Source organism: Staurois parvus, unplaced genomic scaffold (genome assembly GCF_062004578.1).
Source record: "Staurois parvus isolate SC_StPar_1 unplaced genomic scaffold, SC_StPar_1.0 ptg000025l, whole genome shotgun sequence".
Taxonomy (NCBI): Eukaryota; Metazoa; Chordata; class Amphibia; order Anura; family Ranidae; genus Staurois; species Staurois parvus.
The window spans coordinates 9,958,965-9,983,391 of record NW_028317821.1 but is presented as its reverse complement, the minus strand read 5'-3'; the positions used below and the strand labels follow the sequence as shown (position 1 = coordinate 9,983,391).

The 24,427-nt window shown below is 39.2% G+C and overlaps 1 protein-coding gene across 1 annotated transcript in view; it reads right to left on the bottom strand.

Moving 5' to 3' along the window:
- Positions 1-13,725: 13,725 nt before the first annotated feature.
- Positions 13,726-24,427, bottom strand: part of STAB2 (stabilin 2) — a 197,896-nt gene continuing 187,194 nt past the window's right edge. The window contains exons 65-69 of the mRNA XM_089651824.1: positions 21,272-21,418; positions 20,364-20,474; positions 19,379-19,507; positions 16,184-16,324; positions 13,726-14,051 (exon numbers count right to left, since the gene is read on the bottom strand). Coding sequence (XP_089507950.1) covers positions 14,004-14,051; positions 16,184-16,324; positions 19,379-19,507; positions 20,364-20,474; positions 21,272-21,418 — 576 coding nt within the window. The 3' untranslated portion in view covers positions 13,726-14,003. The remainder of the gene's footprint in view (positions 14,052-16,183; positions 16,325-19,378; positions 19,508-20,363; positions 20,475-21,271; positions 21,419-24,427) is intronic.

The following is a 24,427-nucleotide window of genomic DNA, read 5'->3' as shown; positions in this document are numbered from 1 at the left end:
TTGGGTAAATTTATATTTCTCTATTGAGGGACACAGTCTGAAATCTTTGGGTTATACTCGATTTGCAGGAGGATTGGACACAGTCAAACAAACAAATTTTAAATTTTCAGATACTTTTTGTGATTTTTTTTTTTTTTTTTTAACCTCTACCTCATGTTGGCACACACTGAGTTATCTCTGCCTCCTGACCACCTATCTTGACTAACAAATTAAAGGATCATTCTGTAGCTAGTGTACCATGACTAGACTCGGGTTGGACAATGAGAGGCTCTTGCTGACTTGAGGAAGAGCTAAGAAAGGAAAATTACAGTAAGTATCTGAAAAACAATTTTCTATTTTTCCTGGTTCAGTGTCATGTTAACACATAATGGTAACCAACTAACCAGGGCCTAACTAGAAGAAGAAAAAGAAAAGAGCCCAAGCACAAAGAAAATGCTGCAGAATTAGGTTTAATGTTGGGAGGACTGAGGCACCCATAATTTGTATAGGTCCCAAAGCCACATCTAGCTTCTAGTAGCCTTTAAACATATTGGGAGTGCTCCAGCTTACTGCTCTACAAACCACATTTGCTGATTCGTTTGACCATACTGCTCAGGAAGTTTCTAAGGTCCTGGTTTAGTGTTCCTTTATCTTACCAGGAGAGGAGATATCTTCAAGAGCATAGGTGATCTATATCAATTTGACTATCCACAAGTAAATTGCTCTGTAGCTGTGGTGCCCAGCATGTGGCATACTGGGCACCATGCAAGTAGCAGAGTGGCAATGGGATGCTCTTTGTTCTAGCACCCAGCACTGAAAGACTGTACTGTGAAACAGAGCTATCTATGCCTATAGTACAATAAAAATCCTGGTCTGGGGAGAGACCGCGTGAGAATGTGTGATCAACAATGTGGGAGAAGATGGAGAGTTAGCTTTCACTACTACTTTAACCACCAATATGGAAGGGTTAACTTTTACCATTATACCCACCAATACGACTGGAGGATTACATCTCTAAAGATGTAGATGAAGAATGGTTCCAGTTTTATATTCATCAAAATGGAAAGGAGATTAATAGAGTTGATTATAAAAAGGTGGAAGAAAAAACTGGATTTAATTGTTTGAAAGAAAAATTGAAACAATTTAAAGATTCAGTAGAATACAAAAAGAAAGCAGCGGAGGTACAAGAGTTTCTGACCAAATTGGACACGCATACTAGAAGGGAAAAAATTAAAAAAAACCTAGGAGGTTTCATGGATTATGGTGGGGAATTAAAGTTTATACAGTATATGACATGAATATGAAAGGATGCAAGAAATGCACAGAAATGTAGCGGGCCAGATGACTTTCAATCAAACAGTATCAAATGGGCAAGAGAATAATGGTTGGCAGAATGTTGGGGGGAGAGAGGAAAGAGATGGATATCCCTCCACCACAACACACTGAAATCTAACAAAAGAGGCCCACAAAGGGAGAGAGAATGTATAATCCCCACCTATAATAGATTTGAACACTTACCGCGATATAGCTCGGAAGGAGGATCTAGAGGAAATTAGAATGGACATTTAAGAAATCCACAGTGGGAATACACCTGAAATGGTCCTTTAATGGAATTTCTGGGGAGTATCCCCATAATGGCCTGTGGAAGATAGGAATTTTAGAAATCCACAGTGCAACAATTCATATAGATACAACCTGGGGAATTAAGGACAATATAGGGAGAACAAAGACCCCTGCAGCAATCTGAAACCTTATCAGTAAGAGTCAGAGAACCTATAAATAACATGGGTATAAAAAAAAAACATAGTGGGGCTGATTTACTAAAACTGCAGAGTGCAAAATCAGGTGCAGCTGTGCATGGTAGCCAATCAGCTTCTAATTTCAGTTTGTTCAATTAAGCTTTGACAACACCTGGAAGCTGATTGGTTTCTATGCAGAGCTGCACCTTATTTTGCCCTCCAGTTTTAGTATATCAACCTCACTGTGTCTAACCACTTTGGACTTTATCATATGATCTGTTTTTTTTTAATAGGATTGATAAAATAGATGAGAATGGGAGATGATGTGTCAATAGGAAATCTCTCAGAACAAGATACAGTGGATTTTTTGAGTTACATTTTAACAAGGATCTAGATCTAAATTTTCAACTTTTTAATATAGTTTATACATGATTTATTATGACATGCATTGTTTTTAGGTGCAGTGAACATTTAGCCTACACGGGATTAGAATTGATACTATATATTTTTTGAGTGTTATGTTCAATTACTTTTATACCGATGCTGTTATGTAATTTTAATATTGAACATTTTATTCTAATTTTATTTATGGGTCAAATGCTTATAGTATGTAGGAAGCTGCTGGTAGTCTATAGTATTGCAAAATTTTGAGCATATAAAGAATATTGTTTTTTGCAGAAACAGTTTTGTGTGAATGGATTATACTTTTTAATGATGTGTCAGTACGGTACTGAGTATGGATGCAGCTAACTGCTCAAAACTACAAAAAACGGATGTGCTCCACACACAATTGATATTTCAATTGTGCTCCATCAACAGACTACAGTGCTCTTGTGATCGCCCCCCTGGACAGATATCACTTAATATTATAAATGTCTGCAGCTCATTCACAGTATCTCACAGAAGTGAGTCCACCCCTCACATTTTTGTAAATATTTTATTCTATCTTTTCATGTGACAACGCTGAAGAAATGACACTTTGCTACAATGTAAAGTAGTGAGTGTACAGCTTGTATAACAGTGCAAATTTGCTGTCCCCTCAAAATAAATCAATATACAGCCATTAATGTCTAAACTGCTGGCAACAAAAATGAGTACACCCCTATGTGAAAATGTCCAAATTGGGCCCAATTAGCCATTTTCCCTCCCCAGTGTTATGTGACGCGTTAGTGTTACAAGGTCTCAGGTGCGAATGGGTGTTTGGTGTTATCGCTCTCGCTCTCTCATACTGGTCACTGTAAGTTCAACAAGGCACCTCATAGCAAAGAACTCTGTGAGGATCTGAAAAAAATAATTGTTGCTCTACATAAAGATGGCCTAGGCTATAAGAAGATTGCCAAGACCCTGAAACTGAGCTGCAGCATGGTGGCCAAGACCATATAGCAGTTTAACAGGACAGGTTCCACTCAGAACAGGCTTGGCCAGCGTCGACCAAAGAAGTTGAGTGCTCGTGCTCAGCGTCGTAACCAGAGGTTGTCTTTGGGAAATAGACGTATGAGTGCTGCCAGCATTGCTGCAGAGGTTGAAGTGGTGGGGGGTCAGCCTGTCAGTGCTCAGACCATACGCCGTACACTGCATCAAATCGGTCTTTATGCCTGTCGTCCCAGAAGGAAGCCTCTTCTAAAGATGATGCACAAGAAAACAGTTTGCTGAAGACAAGCAGACTAAGGACATAGATTACTGGAACCATGTCCTGTGGTCTGATGAGACCCAGATGAACTTATTTGGTTCAGATGGTGTCAAGCGTGTGTGGTGGCAACCAGGTGAGGAGTACAAAGACAAGTGTATCTTGCCTACAGTCAAGCATGGTGGTGGGAGTGTCATGGTCTACGGCTGCATGAGTGCTGCCGACACTGGGGAGCTGTAGTTCATTGAGGGAACCATGAATGCCAACATGTACTGTGACATACTGAAGCAGAGCATGATCCCCTCCCTTTGGAGACTGGGCCGCAGGGCAGTATTCCAACATTACGACCCCAAACACATCTCCAAGGCGACCACTGCCTTGCTAAAGAAGCTAAGGGTAAAGCTGATGGACTGGCCAAGCATGTCTCCAGACCTAAACCCTATTAAGCATCTGTGGGGCATCCTCAAATGGAAGGTGGAGGAGCGCAAGGTCTCTAACATCCACCAGATCTGTGATGTCCTCATGGAGGAGTGGAAGAGGACTCCAGTGGCAACCTGTGAAGCTCTGGTGAACTTCATGCCCAAGAGGGTTAAGGCAGTGCTGGAAAATAATGGTGGCCACACAAAATATTGGCACTTTAGGCCCAATTTGGACATTTTCACTGAGGGGTGTACTCACTTTTTTTGCCAGCAGTTTAGACATTAATGGCTGTATATTGAGTTATTTTGAGGGGACAGCAAATTTACATGTTATGCAAGCTGTACACTCACTACTTTACATTGTAGCAAAGTATCATTTCTTCAGTGTTGTCACATGAAAAGGTAGAATAAAATATTTACAAAAATGTGAGGGGTGTACTCACTTCCGTGAGATATTGTATACAGTGCTGGGGAGGAGAAGTGGAGATGAACCTTGCCTTTATTGTGCACTTTTATAAATTCACTGCAGCCCTTTATAATAATAATAAGATCCATCTTTTCTGGTAAGTGACATCTGTCCAAAGGGGTGATCACAAGAACACTGTAGTCTGTGGATTTCACTGCAATTTTAATATTGGACATTTTATTTTAATGTTATGCATGTGTCAAATACTTATAGTATGTAGGAAGCTGCTTGGTAGTCTATAGTATTGCAGAATTTTTGGCAATTTGGGAGCACAATTGAAATATATATTTTGGGTGGAGCACATCTCGTTTTTTTTGTAATTTTTTTTTTTTTTTTTTTTTTAATTTAAATATTTATTAGTTTTTCATATTACAAAAATTCCATAAGAAGAGACACAAAACATATAAATAATCAATACATTTCTACTTTGCCCCCTTCTAATTACCTCTTTTCTTTCCCTCCCCTCCCAACCCACCTCTACCCCCCCACCCCCTCCCTCCCCTCTGCAAGATCTCCAATCTCTCAAGACCCAATAACTTTTAATAGTTTCCTAGTTTAAAATTTTTTATATTTCTCTTTCATTCCTGATTTTTCCCATTTTTCCCATCGCGAATAGTATATTTCCAACCTGTCTTCCTGCATATAGTATGATTTTTCCATTCTGCTAATCTGGTTTACCCTATTAATCCAATCCTCCATCGGCACCTCTGTCTTCCGCCAAAACTTAGGTATCAACCCTTTTGCAGCACTTAAGTAGTACCATACGCCTGATTCTTTATATTTATTTACTGTTGTCTCAACATTATGTAGGAGACACATGGTTGGGTCTAACCCTATGTCATTTCCAGTTATTATTTCTATTAATTTAACTATTGTCTTCCAGAAAACCTGAATTTTTGGACATTGCCACCATATGTGGAACACCGTGCTCTCCTCCCCACATCCTCTCCAACACATTTTTGAATTCTCCCCACTCATCTTGTGCTCAGTGCTCGGTGTAATATGCCATCGTGTCAGACATTTATAGTTAATCTCAACGTCTCTCATACTAACACTCTCGTGTACCAATCTAAATATCTTATTCTGTTGATCCTCATCTATCACCACCTCCATATCTCTTTCCCAGTTTGTTATAAAAATTAACTTTGTGTCCGTGTCTAATTCTGTGAGGATCCTATAAATTTTTGTAACACCGTGTTTCCCATCCCTACGTGTTTCTAATAGCCTTTCAAACAAATTCCACTCCTTTTTTAATCTCAAGGGTTTTGGGAGATTTCCAATGAAACATTTTAATTGGTGATATTTCCACTCATCTATTCTATTAAACATATCCCCCCCCCTCTCTTTTAATTCTTTAAATGTTCTCAATTCCCCCTCTACCAATACATCTCTCAATTGGATATCTTCTTTTTTAAACCATCTCCCTGATATCTCATCCTTTCCTGGAGGAAAAAACTCTGTGTTTGCAAGTGGCATTAATATAGAGTTGAATTCCCATTTCATGTGTTTATGTAAATTATCCCATGTCCTTAAAACATTTAAAGTGAAAGTGCTTGTGTTTTCTTTAATTCTTCTATATTGTGCTGGGACCCATATCATCTTACTCAAACTAATTCCACTCAGTTCGTTTTCTATTTTTACCCAACTCTTTCCCTTATGGTTAAATGTCCAGTCATATATTCTCACTAAAATTACTGCTTTATAATATCTCTTGACATCAGGTAGTCCCATTCCCCCTTTCTCTTTAGTCCTACTTAATGTTTCGTATGATATTCTTGGTTTTTTATTCCTCCATATATATCTTGTTAACATTCTTCTCATTATCTTAAAAAACGCCTCTGGGAGTTTAATTGGGACCATTTGAAATCTATAGAGTATTTTAGGTATAATTACCATTTTAACTAGGTTTATACGTCCTAACCATGATGGATTTCCTCCTTCTAATCTTTTTAATTCATCCTTAGTCTCGTTTATCAAAGAAATATAGTTTAATCTATACAGTTGTTTATATGAAGTAGCCAGTTTTATTCCTAGGTATTTTATATCTTTTTCTCTCCATATAAAGGGGAATTCTTTTTGTAACTTTTCTTTTTCGCTCTTTGGTATATTGATGTTCAGAATCTCTGTTTTTGTTGGGTTAATTTTTAGATTTGATAGTTCACCATACTCCTTCAGGGTCTTCATTATACTTGGTAATGTTATTCGGGGGTTGCCTACATAAAACAATAGGTCGTCCGCAAAGGCCGCTACCTTATGTTCTATATTTTCTATCTGGATTCCCTTTACCGCTCCACTATTCCTTATTATTGACAACAAGGGTTCCAGTGTCAAAACGTACAACAGGGGGGACAATGGGCAGCCCTGTCTTGTTCCATTGGACATCCCAATGGATTCCGACCTCTCTCCATTTACCGTAATGATTGCGGTGGGCTCCCTATATAATTTACCTATCCACTCCCGCATTCTCTCTCCGATCCCCAGCACTTCCAAGTTGTCCATCATAAAGCCCCAGTCCACTCTATCAAACGCCTTTTCGGCATCAATTGACAAGAGCACCACCGGGGCTTTTCCTTTTCTACTTTTCTGAATAAGCATTAAAGTTCTCAACCCGTTGTCTCTACCCTCTCTCCCTGGGACAAAGCCCACCTGATCTCCATGGATCCATTCAGGCATTAGTTCTTTCAGCCTGTTTGCTAGAACCTTTGCGTACAACTTGGTATCAGTGTTCAATAATGAAATTGGTCTATAGCTAGAGCACTGAGAAGGATCTTTTCCCTCCTTATGAATGAGAACTACATGGGCCTGAAGGGATTCCCTCCTCCCCTCCATCCCACCTCCCAAGTCATTCATATACTTCTTCAGCTTCGGTAACAGTAATTCACTAAATTTTTTATAGTACTTAACTGTATAACCATCCGGGCCAGGGCTTTTCCCACCCCCTGTACTTCTTAATGCTGCTTCTATTTCTTCCTGAGAAATTTCCGCGTCCAAGGAATTCAATTGTGTTTCACTGAGCTTAGGTAATCCCGCATTTTTTAAATATATCATCCTTTTTTCGTTAATACCTTCTCTAATTTCTTTTGGTGCACCTTGATGACTAATGTTATATAACTTTCTATAATACTCCGTGAATACTTTAATAATTTCTTTAGTTGAGTGGACCAACTCCCCCTTAGGACTTTTTATCTTTTCTATATAATTCCTGTTTTTCTCTTTATTCAGGGCTCTCATTAAGTATTTTCCTGGTCTATCTCCCCATCTATATCTTTCACTTAATACTTTGTTATATACTCTTCTCCTCTCCTCTTCCATCAGTCTCTCTAGCTCGTCTTTTTTATCCTTTAACTTCTGTCTTGTTTCTATTGTTATTTTCTTCTTATGGATCTGCTCCAAGTCCAGGATTTCCTTTAGGAGTCCACTAACCCTCTCTCTTCTTTCTTTTTTCTTCCTTGCTCCCATCGCAATCAGGATTCCTCTTATATATACCTTATGGCTTTCCCATACTGTAGCTGTCGATACTTCCTCTGTCTCATTCTCCTTGAAATATACTTTAATCTCTTCCCTGATCTTCTGCGCAATATCCTCATCCAAGAGAAGAGCCTCATTTAACCTCCATCCTAAGCCTCCCGTCCACCTTCTTCCCCATCCTATTTTCATTATGACAGGGGCATGATCCGCGAAAGTTCTTGTCTCTATTTCTATTTTAACCAACAGTTCAATGAGTTGATGATCTATCAAAAAGTAATCCAGTCTCGAGTATATCTCATGTGCATTAGAGAAGAAGGTATAGTCTCTGTCTTTCATATGCATTATTCTCCAGGAGTCCACCAGTTGGTACTCGTGGATCACCTTCTTCAAAACTCTCAGAGACCTACCCCCCTCTCTCTGCACAAGGGAGGTTGCATCCTTTTGTGGGTCCATACAAAGATTTAAATCTCCTGCTATAATTAAACGCCCTTTTTTAAAATCAATCAATTTTTTCAGCAGACCCTTCAAAAAGATCTCCGGTTTTTTGTTGGGGCAATATATATTGGCTAGTGTACACTCAATTCCCTGTAGTTTACCTTTCAAAAATAGTAATCTCCCCTCCGGATCAGTCTTTCTCTCTTCCAGCTCAAATCTCATATTCTTTGCCAAGCCTATTGCCACCCCCTTTGCTCTTTTAATTGGAGAGTCAGCGTAATACCATGTTGGGTAATATTTAGATTTTAGTTTCACGTTTGACTCTATCTCAAAGTGTGTCTCCTGTAAAAATACCACTGACGTTGCCCTGTGATGTAACTCTTTAAACAACTTAAATCTTTTCCCAGGACAATTCAACCATTTACATTATATGTTATAAACTGTATTTCTTCCATCCTTCATAAGTCTGTCTATCTTTCTTCTAAATCGTCTCTTCCTATTAGGCCCAGCTGTCTTGCAGAGTATTAGCCCCGTAAACCCTCCCCCCCCTCCCTCCCACCCAACCCCTATCCCCCTCCCCCACCCCCCCTCTCTTATTTTCCCCCTACCCATTTTTAGGCTTATAAACTGCCTACAAATCATTTGTGGAACTGTTTCCACGGTTGATTTAAAATATTGGGCGTAAGCTCCGCCCATGGACGGCTCACCTCTCCTCCGACCTCCCCAGCTCCCCTTTCTCTATCAACTGGGCTCTGCAATACCTTTACTTCCCCCCCTTAACCGGAGCTTCCGGAGGGACCTCCGCTTCTACAGGGGGGATACGAGGGGGGGTGAGGAGAAAAGAGAGAGAAGAAGAAAAGCATATATTTTACTTAATTCTCCCTCCCCCCTCCCCCCAAACCCAAGGCCTCCCTCCCCCTCCCCCCGACCCGCTGCCAGTCCTCCTTTCTTGCATTAACTTGCATTAAATTTTTTTGTAATTTTGAGCAGAGATATTTGCACTACCATTTCTTCATCATTTTGGATGGAGCAATTATCGAAAATATCCATTTTGGGTGGAGCACATGTTCTGTATAGACACTTGTTCGTTTGCACTTTATAAGTCATGTGCATTATGTTTTTGAGCACTTTATTGATATTTAAAATAATTTTTGTACATTTAGTTTTTAATGATTTTTCATGAACTACCTATATTTTATGAATGACTGAATATTAATGGGTTGCTTTGCGATTTATTTCTATAGCACTAGGATTGCCCATAAAAAATGTGATTATTTATTTGATTAATTTAATTTTATTAGCACTGCTTTTACTCATTATCCATACTCTAATCGTGTATTTATTATATTTTGTTTAACTGTAAATGCTGGCAATGCTGATAAAAGCCAATACTGCCTTTTACTTTACAAAAGTATACTGAGCATTATGTTTTTAACAGGTACACAGAATAAATGTGTGTAAACCGCATTTCAGTGACTTCTCTGAAGAGCTGATTCTATTACTTAACACTTGTGTGTCGGAGATCATCTGCCTGGATGGGAGAAGGGAGGGGGAGAAGAGGGTGGATGTCAATCAGACAGAGGAGAGGAAAGGGGGGCGGATCCTGATCTGAATGTTGGCATGACACTTCAGTGAAGACTGAAGCCCCTCCCAAAGGTAATTTTTTTCTTTTTAACCACTTGCCCTCCACAGGATTTACCCCCCCCCCCCCCCTCCTGACCAGGTCATTTTTTGTGATACGGCGCTGCGTTACTTTAACTGATAATTGCGCTGTCATGCAACGCTGCACCCAAATGAAACTTGTCCTTTTTTTCCCCACAAATAGAGCTTGCTTTCAGTGGTATTTGATCGCTTCTGCGGTTTTTATATTTTGTGCTATAAACAAAAAAAGACCGACAATTTTGAAAAAAAAAACAACAATATTTTTTACTTTTTGCTATAAAACCTATCCAGTAAAAAAAAATGTAAGAAATCAAATTTTGTCATAAATTTAGGCCAAAATGTATTTTGCTACATGTCTTTGCTAAAAAAAATATCCCAATACATGTAAATTCATTGTTTTCATGAAAGTTATAGTGTCTACAAATGGCAGTATATATACTGGAGTTTAAAAAAAGAAAAAAAAATTATACTAGTAATGGCGGTGAACAGCGACTTATAACGGGACTGCAGCGGGCATTCTGACACTGAGGGGGAACTAACTGCCACTGACATCCCCAGTGACTAATGACACTGGGCAAGAAGGGGATAACATCTGGGGCAATCAAAGGATTAACTGTGTGCTGTGCTATGTTTTACTGTATGTGCTGTGCGTGTTTTACTATGTAAACATGCTACTATGTATTTGTCTGCTGTGCAGAGAAGTACACAGCAGCATGTTACTGCTGGCAGGAGAGAGACCTGTGTTGTTTTTACACAGATCTCTCCCCTGACACTGTTCCTTGGCGATCGCTGGGTGCCGGCAGGAAATCTCCGGCTGGGACCCAATGATCTATATCTGTAGCTGCCAATGGCAGCGTGGGTAGGACAGTGCGCACCTAGCCGGAAATGCAAAATCACGTGTGTATATATACATGATTTTGCGCCACCCTGTAGCAGTAGTTCTGCTATAGGGTGGCAGGGAAGCAGTTAACAGGGTGCAATTCTCAGAGTGCAGGGAAGAGTTTTTGGTACTAGCAGCTCACAAGGATTAAGATTAAGCAAAAAAAAAAAAAAAAGGGAAACCCATACTTCACCTTTAAATTCCTCTATAAATCTCAAGTTGACCACCACTCAGAGGTTACACATGCACCTTTCTTCTGACCTTTTTATAAGACTAAAAGAGCTTCTGTTTGGTGAAACTTCTCTGTACTTAGCAGGTACATCAACAACAGGGATGTTGAATCCAAACTGGCCCAACTCGACTCATCTGAATTAGGGACTGAATCTGGAAAAGTGGAGAGAGCCCTGAGGGACATGAATCAGTGAAAAATTTTTTTCAAAAATTACCGTTTAATATGCCAAGAGTAGGAATACTAACAAACGGAATACACTTACATGATAAAGTGCCTGAGAAGCCAGCACTAGTATGTATTGCCTGTATATTCAGATTAAGATGGCCGACATGCATTCCAAGCCTCTGTCCCAGCCGGATGTGATGTCACCGGAGCCCGGATATGACGGTATCACGTTTTCTTCCTGGCGGTGTCTTCAGGAAGACTTGTGTTTTAGTTTATGAATTGTATGATATTCATTTATTGGTATTTATTCACAAAACTCATTATTTAGTTATTATATGGGGAGTATAAGGTGCATATATACACTTTATTCTACATATTCAATTTGAGTACAGCGCCTATCTATTCATCACTAATGTCAAATCTTTATTAGGAGAGATCCAAAGGCAGGAGCATGTTTTCCTTAATTTCCATGCAGTTAACATCAGGCAACCCCCATTCGGATGAGACTGATTTACCTGCTTCAGGAGGTCCTGAGCATATGGAAGATTCATCAACAGGAGGGGAGAACATGGTCTTTTTAACCAGAGATGAACAAACACTGATTGCCTCTTTCCTTTACCTTCAGTAAAGACTGCAAAATTACAGCAGTCCGAGGGAAGAGATACACTATGTTGAATCTGCAGTAATCAAATAATAATGTAGAAATGCCTCTTGCTCATGAATGCGATAGCTCCATACAGGTATTGGTGAGGAGTTCACTTCACGGGAATAAACTTGAAACTTTGCTGCCCTCTAGGACTGGGTGTCCTGTAGCCACTACGAAAAACAAACACAAAAGGTGCACCAACCTAATGTATTATCCCACTAGGTCTATTAAGAAAATAGTCAGTTTTTTTTTTACAAGCCCATACTTCAACTTTAATATCTATCTGGAGTTAAATTGCTCTTTTTGCAAAAGAACGGCAAAACTCCACCGACTGTAGACTCTTCTACAATGTGTATAAACAGTTTACTGTACACTTTATTTTAAAATTTGATCTTTCCTCTAATTGCCTTATTTAAAGTAGATCTAAGCCCTAACTGGTATTTAATTGGCTAAAACACTGTAGCATAAATAATTACCTTTATTGTATACAGTACATTTTGCTTTCATCTTTTTAATATATTTTGAAACAAAAAACCTAATAAGCATCTGCATGACTGCTTACATTCTGCACTGGATTGAAAGTACATCAATGTGCATGTGAACTAGGCACTTGAGAATCTTCAAGTAGGTGTACATTCAATTACTAAAACCTTGGTAAATCTATAACAGAAAGGTTCACCTTTTGAACATGTTACATGTTGCACTCGTATTTAGGCTGACCACCCTCTCCCCCTGTGACAGCGAGTGGGGATTCCTCTCTCCTGCAGCTGCTGCCACATTTAAAATAGACACGGCTGTGCCCACACAGTTGTGTCATTCACAATGATTTGGGAATGAATACACTACAAGTCCCATCTGTCATGGGCTGTGAGCATGCTGATCAATGTACTCATAGTCCATTCACACTTCCTACAGCTCTGAAACTGACAGGCCATAAAGAGCTGTAGGAAGAGTACGTATGAGCTTGACATTGCACCCATGATCCACTGATTGTGGGTGCAATATTCTTCAGGCTCCTGTGAAAAAATTCCACAAATTCAGCAACTTTGTAAAAAGTGCAGGCACACCGTGAATTAAGTCTGCCACATTGTAAGCTTATCTCTTTTATTTATATCTGACAGTTTTTTGGCTCTACCACAGGATACACTTCACACTCAAGTCTGTGAGAGAGGAGAGAAGCACAGAGAGCAGATTTGCCTGCCTTTCCCTTCTGCTGGCCATTCACAGAAGCGTTTGTATTTTGTGAATGAGTTCACACAATACAAAGGCATCTGTGATTGGGCAGGAGGAAGGGAGGGTTGGGCATAGTAGCTGCAGGGCATATAAAACTGTTATGCCTGGGGGGTGTTTGGATTTTCAGCTGCATACTAATGACTTTGGGCGCTTGTGACAACCAAAAAATAGTAGCTGCAATGACTCTATACTTGAAGGGGCTGAGACAAGCTGAGTCCAGGATTGGAGCTCCAGAGGCTATGCTGCTGCAGTGTAATAAATCTGCCAGATATAATTAACAGAGATAAGCCTAGGAGGTGACAGGCACCTCCTTGGACTTAACTCAAAAAGCGGTTTTCTATATTTTTTGTTATGGAGTAACAATGGTCTATCTCTGTGTTCTATGTTGTCACCCTGTCATATGTGTTTCAGGTGGAGATTATACGTAGTCAGGACACACTTTGCATAGGCATGGCTGAAAGAAGCTGGAAGAAAATTAGCAATGCTGAGATGCAACAAATGATAAAAATAAGTGATAACAGAAAAAAACACAAAAGAAAACTTGCCAGTATATTATACACATTTGGATCTTTTGTAAGCTGCAGTACAATAAATTTGTGTTCTTTGTTTTAGATACAATTCTATGTTGCCCCACAGCTAACATTCAGGTTTTAATCCACTTCTCAGTTGTCATTTAATGGAGCAGGTTGAAACAGATTGGTGGCTGTGAGCAACACCGGTAAAATTAGCACCTATGGTAAATATGGATGTCATTATTAACTGTTCCCAGGCAGAGACATTAAAACTTTTTATTTACAATTTCACAGAAAAAAGAGGCAGTAATTTAATGAACTGCCCCGGAGCAAGGCTCAGGTTTTCTGGAGGCAGGAAACTGTACATTCACACATGAATTAGCCAGGAGATATTAGATTACAAATGTGGCAAATAGTCTTTTTTTTCCTGTCAGTTGATAGGCGGTTGGCATCAGATGATTACTACAAAAGTCTTATATTTTACAAGGAAAAAACTGCTGTCATTGTTTTCTATATAATACTACATTATCCATTCCTTTTTCATTTGGTTCGCCCGCCAAAGGTTACAAGCTGCTGCTCATCCGAATCCTAAAAGAAATCAAAAGGGTAATTAAAACCCCTGTTTGCAATAATACTTACAGTGAAGGAAATAATTATTTGATCCCCTGCTGATTTTGAATGTTTGCCCACTCACAAAGAAATGATCAGTCTAAAAATCGAACAGTAGGTGTATTGTAACACTGAGAGACAGAATAGCAAAAAGAAATGCATTACAGTTAAAATATACAGTTTCGCATGACAAGCATATGAAATGTCTGTAGTTTGTGAATTGTAAAACGTAGTTAACATACAAAATAAGGGCTCATTCACAAGGTTGTTTATCCCCTATACAGTGGCCAGAGTCATTGGACTACTATTCCTAGTACCACCGAGCTGCGTGCAGGCATCCCATGGAAAGTGAACGGGTACACACTGACTGTACAGACTAACCTGCATGGCTGACTTTGACTGTGCAGGCTCTGCATCTGGGTCAGTCAATTCACTTGTTCCTACAAACCAAACTTGGCTGTGAGGGTGAGTCTGCACATCCAATGTGTACCTATTCACTTTATATGGGCTGCCTGCATGCAGCTCAGCGGTGAAAACCCCCCAAAACAAATGGTTTTAGCTGCTATATGGGGCTGAGCACCCATGTAAATGAGCCCGAAAGCAAACCAGGATTAGTAGGATTAAGGGAAAAGACAAAACAAAGTCAATTAATTCTGTTCGTGTAAAAATAAAGCTGCCACATGTATAGCACATGGTTTTGAAACAAAATGTATTGTATGGCCATGCATTGGCCTATATAGATATAAGTTATGTATAGTATAGTATGGTGTACTTCTGTATTATATAACATTTACTTACTCTAATCTTGTTCTTTTTCATTTTGTTAAAGCTCACTTAATGTATCCCCATGGGAAAAAAGTTACATATCATTTATTTAAAGCAGAATTCTGGGACTGATATGTCTAATCTTAAAACTACTTCCACCTCAGGCCACTTTGATTATGTCATCTCCCTTGTGTCAGCAAACGCCAGATACGGGGAAGAGGAGAGATCACTGACAACGGCTGGTATACCAGAGATGTGATGTCACCAATAGGCTTACTATGGGTCATTCGTTACTGTCGCTCCCTTTTCTCCCCTGCTGCCACTGATAACTGGCAGATGGGAGCCAATCAGGTGTCTGGACCAGAGTGGTCTGAAAACAGGCAAGTATATGCATCTCCTCAACTCAAACTGCTGTATAAATATCTACATTTTTTATACAAGTTATATGCAACATACAATGCTACACAAAATTAAATATATGAAAAATAATTATTCATACCATAACCATGTTTCTATATATTGTTATGGTATGAATTATTCATTTTTCATATATTTAATTATGGATAGCGCCGTATGTTGCATATACTGTAAGGTTCGTGGATCCATTCACATCTAGGTGTGCAAAGTGTGAATCCAACTTTACTGTTTATAAACATGAACACACAGTGAAAGGAAGGGCATTACCAGGGCAAAATTCAGGTACATACACTGCTTGCTTTTTAAAAATGCATTTCTTGATGTACTGTATAAACAATTACAGAGCTGCACTAAGTTGTGTCTTTTATCTGTCTAGAGTTCAGCTTTAAAGAAAATCTTGCTTAATGTAAATGTTATTACATATTCAATCTTAGTATATTAGGAAGGGGCTTTCAGACTTTGTGACAAACTGGCAAGTGTTCCGCAGCATGAGGTCCTGTGAGCACTCAGAAATTTAATAGGAGGATCTTTAAATAGATGATCTTTTTCTTGCCATCAGTCTGTCATGGTTTTCTGCACAGAGCACTGTCTGTCAAGTACAACATGTCATGTGATAATACATTCATTTACACTATAGGGCTATACTACAGGTTTATCAAAGGTTAAAAATTGGTATTCTGTATTTTTTTTTTGTAATAAAATAGTTTTTCATCAAATGATTTTATGCACCTTGCTCTGCACTGTCTTTAGGGACAAGATATGATTAACATATGATTTACATTTTTTCAATTCACTACAAATTTTATTGCATAGATCATTGATTTTGTAGCATGGACATTAAATAACAGATTTTGCTAGATTTTGCATATAAAAGCCAAAACATCTAAAACCAAATTCAAGATAAGCACAAAATCGCATTGAATACTTACAGAAAATGGATGATATACTGAATCTGGTGTGGGCTCAGCTGGAGTGGTGGCTGTTGTGGAACTTTCATACATAGGGTTGGAAATATTTGATGATGGTTCTGTGTCAAACTCAGCCACAGACACAGAGGGTTTATCTTCATACTGTATTTGTTAAAAAGAGAACTCTGTTTATTATCATATATACTCAATTACTCTAATTATACAGTTAAAGGAAATGTGTATCGAAATATGAAGACTGCCATCTTTTAAAAATTATTGCCTGGCTCTGTGGCTTGAGTACTTAGTGAAACTGGCTATTCATTGCTAGTTTTGGGCTCCTAATAGATTCCTCCATGCACACATACAAGGTGGATGGAAGGATCCTCAACCCTGCCAGGACATTGTATTCTGACAGCGGGACCTGCTATTCTCTGAATATTCTGAACACCTGATCAGTAAAAGTTTTTGATATTCATTTGGTCCCTGTGTAACAGGAAAAAGTTCAATCAGTGTATAGTCAGATTTATTGATCTGTAAACCTAAACCAGGCCAGTGACTTGAAAAGTATTGAAGCCATTTGTTCAGTCAGGCAACTAGCATTTGAAAACTATATTTTTGAACGAGAGGGAGATCCATTGTACAAAGTCATGCAGACAGCAAATACAGTACAAAGCATAAATCTAGGCAACTTCACTAATCTCTATTTAACTGTATAGGGATGAAGGTGATGGGGGTGGATAGACTAACGGATTGAGGGGGAAGGAGAGAGGACTCAAATGGGGAGGCAGCCACTGTCAAGTTGGAGGAGAGAGGAGGAACCTGTAATCCTGGGAACCGGAGATTTTCTAGGCAACTAGAATATTCCAATGGTAGCCTATATGCTGCATTTTTCTCAGTACATGTTTCCCTGAAGTGCCTCTTTTTCCAGACTTTAGACATTATAGAGGATTTAAAGTGGTTGTAAAGATTCAAGGTTTTTTTTTTTTTACCTTCATGCATTTTATGCATGAAGTAAAAAACCTTCTATGTGCAGCATCCCCCCAGCACTGAGGTCTCGGCTATCCCGGGACTCCCTCTTCTTATTGGTTGAGACAGCAGTGGGAGCTATTGGCTACTGCTGCTGTCAATCACAGCTAGTGAGCCAATGAGACTAGAGAGGGGTCAGGGCCAAGACGCGGCTCCATGTGTGAATGGACATATGGAGCAATGGGTGCCCCCGTAGCAAGCTGCTTGCTGAAGGTGCACCTGACAGGTGAGAGGGGTCAGGAGTGCCTGGGTGGATCTGAGAAGAGGAGGTTCGGGCTGTTCTTTGCAAAACCACTGCACACAACAGGTAAGTATGATGCATTTTTTTTTTTAATTCAGCCATTAGTATCACTTTAAAACAAGCCATCTATGACCTCTCTAAGCTGCACGTACTGTGAGGTTATTAATTCTCAAATATCACAATGGTGATATCTGCTGTGTGTTTACATTAGATAATTGTCTGGCTACCAATATTCTTCTGCAATAGATAATGATAAGAAAGATAAGACTGTACTGCCTGTTATGAAATTTGAAAGTAAATTCTTCCACAATGTCAGCTACAGAGCCATATGCTAGCTTATTTTATTGTGTTTTACTGCTTGTTCCAATAGCTTTAAGCAGTTTATGAAGTGCAGCAGCTGGATTACTTCTGTTTACTTCTCCAACGCAGCATTCCACATGTAGTTTGCCATCGCCAGCATTCTTTTTAATTGTACTGTATTGTTAGGTTGAGCTGCATTTTAGGCAGGCAATAGATTAAATGAAAGCTTTCGCAGCTCGTTGTTGAACAATACCATTAAGGAGCAATTTACACTTTGCTGTACTGAAGCATTATATTAACTGTCGCACATTAACACTGGTCGCATTAAGGCAGCCCCTTCAAAATATGGTCTGCCAACTGCTCAGATGGGACACAAAAATAATAAACACGCAGCAACTGCAAAACATGGTAGTACATTTTCTGCACTGCTGTGTGATGTTGGAAGTGCACTGGTTAATGCATTGGGATTCCATTAAAAATGAAGGGCACCACTAACATTCATAATGTGTGTGACAGCAATACACTCCTGGGCAGAGGTCTGAATGGGCCCAAAGGTAAATCCGAAACCTCTCCGGAAATGCTTTAAAACTGAACAATAGTTAGGATCTTCCTGGCATCCAGTCAGAATAGAGATACATGATTTTCTTCTTTGTGCCTAATGAATAACCTCCTTTCTCTTTGTCTAATGAAACATAAGCATTGTCACAATATCTGTAATTTTCGTTTGCTAAAATAGCCCTAGTGCATGTCTTTATGATCACTAGACTGTAAGCTCCGTTGAGGAGGCTTAAAGTAAAACTTTACCAATAACAACTTGATAAAAAATGTTATTTAGCAAGGAACATACATTCCACATTAATAATTATGCTACCAAAATTATTGTGTGCTGCAAATTGCATTGTTTCTGTTTCTTCTTGCTGGAGGCTGCCATTTTGCTGAAGACCAAAGACCCTGAACAGCAGTAAATTGTTAGGCTGTCAGCAGGTCGGCCTCTACAAATTTGTCACAGTGCATAAAAATAGAGAGCAACTGAGCATGTGCAGAGCAGAGTGAAACATAGTATTACTGGATTTTGAACAGCAGAAGTACTTATTTTTAATGTTTTATGTAGCTATGCCTGCAAAAGCGGCCAGCCTGAAGTAATCTAGCAGGACTTAATTTTCTGACTAAAGTTCCACTTTAAGGTGAACAGTTCAATATACTCTGGTATCACTGCAGAAATAAACAGTAATAAAAACATATTTTATAGTTTCTATATTTAAACTGCATTTGATGGCATCAATCAGCACCTGAAACTTTTAGTGTGATAGGCTGCTAATGATTTTCAGAGCAGGTTTGATGAATCCTAATTTAGCATGATACCTTGTGGTGGTATTTACATTACTGAAGTCACAGGCTCGTTGAGCTGTGTGATTCGGGTCACAAGGGTCTGGCTTCATCCCAGCCAGTAAACAACACAGACACCTGATTTATACATTCCTCTGCTGGAAGTGGCATTTTATAGAACCACACTATCTTTATTTACCACATTCTGACATTTACAGGAGACATCATGGTGTGCTGTTTCAATGAAATGTCTGAAGCTTGTGAGTTAGTAATGGTATGTGCAAAACAAAATAGCATTCTGGGTATATTTTTGTAATTGTTACCTCGTGAAACTGCTGGAACTGGAAATCCTTTCTGCTGAACTTCTTATAGGCGAACACTGCTAATGCCAGTAAAGCAACGATGAAGACAATGCCAAAAAATATGCCTGCTCCATGACCAGCATGCAGGGCCTAGTCACACACAGACATTGCTGAGTAAGTGTATAATTAGTATTAAACATTATTGCATCAAGTACAGCTCATAAAAGAGGGGAATGATTTACATCAAGTAGGAAATGTATGCCTATAAGAAACATGAAATGTATATCAATAAGAAACAAGATTGGGTTGTTACCATCCCCTGAGGAACCTTTTAATGTTCAACTGCAGAAAATACAGTTGGAGACTACTGGTTGCTACAGGCAAGGAAAACATTTAATTTTAACACATTTTTCCATAAAATCTTCTATATCAGCGCATTTCCTTTTAAGGACAGGAATTGGAATCATTGTTCCAACAACCACAAATTAGATTAAGGGCCCACACTGCATATTTCTAGTGTCCAGGATATCCTAGAGCTGCATACTGCAACCTATAGATGGAATGCAGATATTTGCATAGTGAACTGAACCCACCCAGTGTGCATTTTTATTATATCAGGTACTTATATAGCACTGTCAATTTATGCAGTGCTTTACATATATATTGTACATTCACATCAGTCCCCAACCCTCAAGGGGTGTACAATCTAAGGTACATACACCTACTAGGGCCAATTTAGACAGCAGCCAATTCCCCTACCAACATGTCTTGGGAGGAAACCCATGCAGATGCAGAGAGAACATGAAAACTCCTGGGAGGTGGTGCTGGAGTTGGGATTTGAACCAGTGACCCTAGTACTGCCAGGTGGAAGTGCTAACCATTTGGCCACTGTATGGCGCACATCACCACAACAGTATAAACCCAACCTGTAGTTCAGCTGAGCTTACACACAGACACCCTTTTACTTTATTATTTAATAATTAGTAGAGATTCATGTTATACTTACTAATGGCGCAGGAGGGGCTTTCAGTGGTTCAGATATCATGTGTATTATTCCATTTGAAGCAATGTAGTCCCATTGTATTATACGCTTTCCACCTACATACATTGTTTGGATCTAAACAAATAAGGGATGAGAAAACATAAGTATTAAGACCTTCTTTGGAAATTAATTGACTAACCTCTGGGTCAGCTAGGTTCTCTGACTCTTTTTTTTTTTTCTAAAGATGAACTTGATGGACAGGTTTTTTTCCCCTATCACACTGTGCAATATATTGATTAGTCACCTTGGCGCAGAAAACCCACTGACAGCGTACTTGCTAAAGTATGTCATTAAAATGTACCGGTTTATGACATCATTTGGGCTTTTCATATGAAGCCTTTATATTTTGGTTATATTTTTATTAGCAAGTGCTAATATTGCTAAATGTCAGGACATTTAAAATAAACATGGTATTGCATAATATTTTGTTGCTAGTCATGGCAGTGTCTGACAGCCTGGAGATTCTGTTCCTAGCAACTGTTTTTTTTTTGGGGGGGGGGGGGTTTTGGTCACTGAATCATTACAGATAATAGTTGTGGAGCTCAGAAAAAAGCCTTCATAGCATTAAAGAAGCAGGAATCATAGGTAGTTGTATCTGTACAAATCAAATCAACTAGCACATGGCTGATAATGTAAAATATACATCGTTCATCCAGAAACTGGTATTTTTTTTTTTGTTTAAATGTATCAAGAGTAAACACTGAAATGGATGCTTTAGTCTCACAAATATCAGCTGTAAAACAAAGGGAGAAAATCATAGCGTTCACTGCTAGCTATTCTTTTATATAGGATATATTTAAAATATAAGGTATAAACAGATTAACTTTCTGTAAAGATATTGTCGGGGTATAATAGAAACATGTTTCCCTCACCTTGGTTTGGGTATCTGAGAAGGCTTCACCAAACAAAATAAGGAGTTTGTCACCCAGCCGTGTCTGAATTGATGTTCCGTTGCTGAGGTCTCCAAAATATGTGCTGACATTTGCAATGTGATATTCTATATCACGTCCAGAAAGAGTCTATTAAATCAAATTAAGAAATCATTAAGTCAAAACTACTCTGCAGATGAAGAATAATCATTGTATTCTGTCATATACAAATGCATCCCTCTATTTCTAGAGCTTTTTGATTACATATGTTGAAGATATTCTAACATCACCCATCAATAAAAAGTTTCAAAGAGGGGTCAATTGCAAAGGCAGGAAAACTGTGGGTCTAATACATCTAGCATCCAAATTTTAACTGTGCCATTTTTTTCTTATTATTATTATTATTAATAATAATAATAATAATAATGGCGGCATCACTAGCTATGTCCACTGCCAATCTGCAACTAAACTTTCCACCATCTTTTTGGAAACATGGGGGGTGATGTACTAAAGGCAAATAGACTGTTCACTTTGCAAGTGAAGTTGCACTCTGCAAGGGAATATTCCATCATCCAATCATGTGCAAGGAAAAATGCAGGAAGTAAAGGGAATTACTTCCTTTTTTTCCCCATGAATAGAGCTTTCTTTTGGTGGTATTTGATTGCCTGTGCGTTTTTAATTGTTTGTGCTATAAAAAAAAAAAAAAGACCGACAGTTTTGAGAAAAAATGTTTTTTTACTTTTTGCTATTAAACATGTCCAGTAAAAAAACAAAAAAATCAAATTGCATCATACAATCACAATTACGTGTAAATGAATTGGTATTCGTGAAAGTTATAGCATCTACAAATGGCGGTATATATAGTGGGATTTTTTTTTTAATACTTTTTTTTTTTTTTACTAGTAATGGTGGCGATCAGCAACTGTGGGACTGCGGTGGGCATTCTGACACTGGGGGAACTGACTTGGTGCCACTGACATCCCTGGTGACACCAATACAGTGATCAGTGCTAATAAAAAGCACTGACACTGTACTAATAGCACTGGGCAGGTAGGGGTTAACATGTGGGGCGATGAAAGGGTTAACTGTGTGCTGTTTTGCTTTAAGCTGTGTGTGTGCTTTCAACTGTATGCACACTGCTTTGTATGGCTCTGCAGAGCCATACAAAGCAGTGTGCAGGAGCTGACAGCGGAGAGAACTGTATTTTTTACATACAGTTCTCTCCCCCCCGTTGGTAATGCTCGGCGATCACTGAGTGGCGGAGAGTAATCACTGGCCAGGACCCAGTTCGTGAACAGCTGCACGGGTAGGGCGCTCGCGCGATTTGCGAGCGCCCCCTACTCAGAAATGCAAAATATATATATACATACACAGGTGGAACTCGAAAAATTAGAATATCGTGCAAAAGTTCATTTATTTTAGTAATGCAACTTAAAAGGTGAAACTAAAATAGGAGATAGACTCATTACATGCAAAGCAAGATAGTTCAAGCTGTGATTTGTCATAATTGTGATGATTATGGCTTACAGCTCATGAAAAACCCAAATCCACAATCTCAGAAAATTAGAATATTGTGAAAAGGTACAATATTCTAGGCTCAAAGTGTCCCACTCTAATCAGCTAATTAAGCCATAACACCTGCAAAGGGTTCCTGAGCCTTTAAATGGTCTCTCAGTCTAGTTCAGTAGGAATCACAATCATGGGAAAGACTGCTGACCTGACAGTTGTGCAGAAAACCATCATTGACACCATCCATAAGGAGGGAAAGCATCAAAAGGTAATTGCAAAAGAAGTTGGATATTCCCAAAGTGCTGTATCAAAGCTCATTAATAGAAAGTTATGTGGAAGGGAAAAGTGTGGAAGAAAAAAGGTGCACAAGCAGCAGGGATGACCTCAGCCTGGAGAGGATTGTCCGGAAAGGGCCATTCAAAAGTGTTGGGGACTTTCACAAGGAGTGGACTGAGGCTGGAGTCAGTGCATCAAGAGCCACCACACACAGACGGATCCTGGACATGGGCTTCAAATGTCGTATTCCTCTTGTCAAGCCACTCCTGAACAAACAACGTCAGAAGCAGCTTACCTGGGCTAAAGAAAAACAGACCTGGTCTGTTGCTCAGTGGTCCAAAGTCCTCTTTTCTGATGAGAGCAACTTTTGCATCTCATTTGGAAACCAAGGACCCAGAATATGGAGGAAGAATGGAGAGGCACACACTGAAAGATGCTTGAAGTCCAGCATGAAGTTTCCACAGTCTGTGTTGATTTGGGGAGCCATGTCATCTGCTGGTGTTGGTCCACTGTGCTTCATTAAGTCCAGGGTCAACGCATCCGTCTACCAGGAGATTTTGGAGCACTTCATGCTTCCTTCCGCAGATGAGCTTTATGAGGATACTGACTTCATTTTCCAGCAGGACTTGGCACCTGCCCACACTGCCAAAAGCACCAAAACCTGGTTCAATGACCATGGGATTACTGTGCTTGATTGGCCAGCAAACTCGCCTGATCTGAACCCCATAGACAATCTATGGGGCATTGCCAAGAGAAAGATGAGAGACATGAGACCGAACAATGCAGAAGAGCTGAAGGCCGCTATTGAAGCATCCTGGTCTTCCATAACACCTCAGCAGTGCCACAGGCTGATAGCTTCCATGCCACGCCGCATTGAGGCAGTAATTGCTGCAAAAGGGGCCCAAACCAAGTACTGAGTACATATGCATGCTTATACTTTTCAGAGGTCCGATATTGTTCTATGTACAATCCTTGTTTTATTGATTGCATGTAATATTCTAATTTTCTGAGATTGTGGATTTGGGTTTTTCATGAGCTGTAAGCCATAATCATCACAATTATGACAAATCACAGCTTGAACTATCTTGCTTTTCCATGTAATGAGTCTATCTTATATATTAGTTTCACCTTTTAAGTTGCATTACTGAAATTAATGAACTTTTGCACAATATTCTAATTTTTTTGAGTTTCACCTGTGTGTATATATGTGTGTGTGATTTTGTGCACCCCTGCCACCCTGTAGCAGTATATCTGCTACAGGACAGCGGGAAAACGGTTAAATCAGCTCAAATGACCACTAGAGAAGGAATTTGCAAGACAAGCTTCAAAACTAATCTAATATTACATTTGTCCCAACAGTCTGTACCCTGGGTT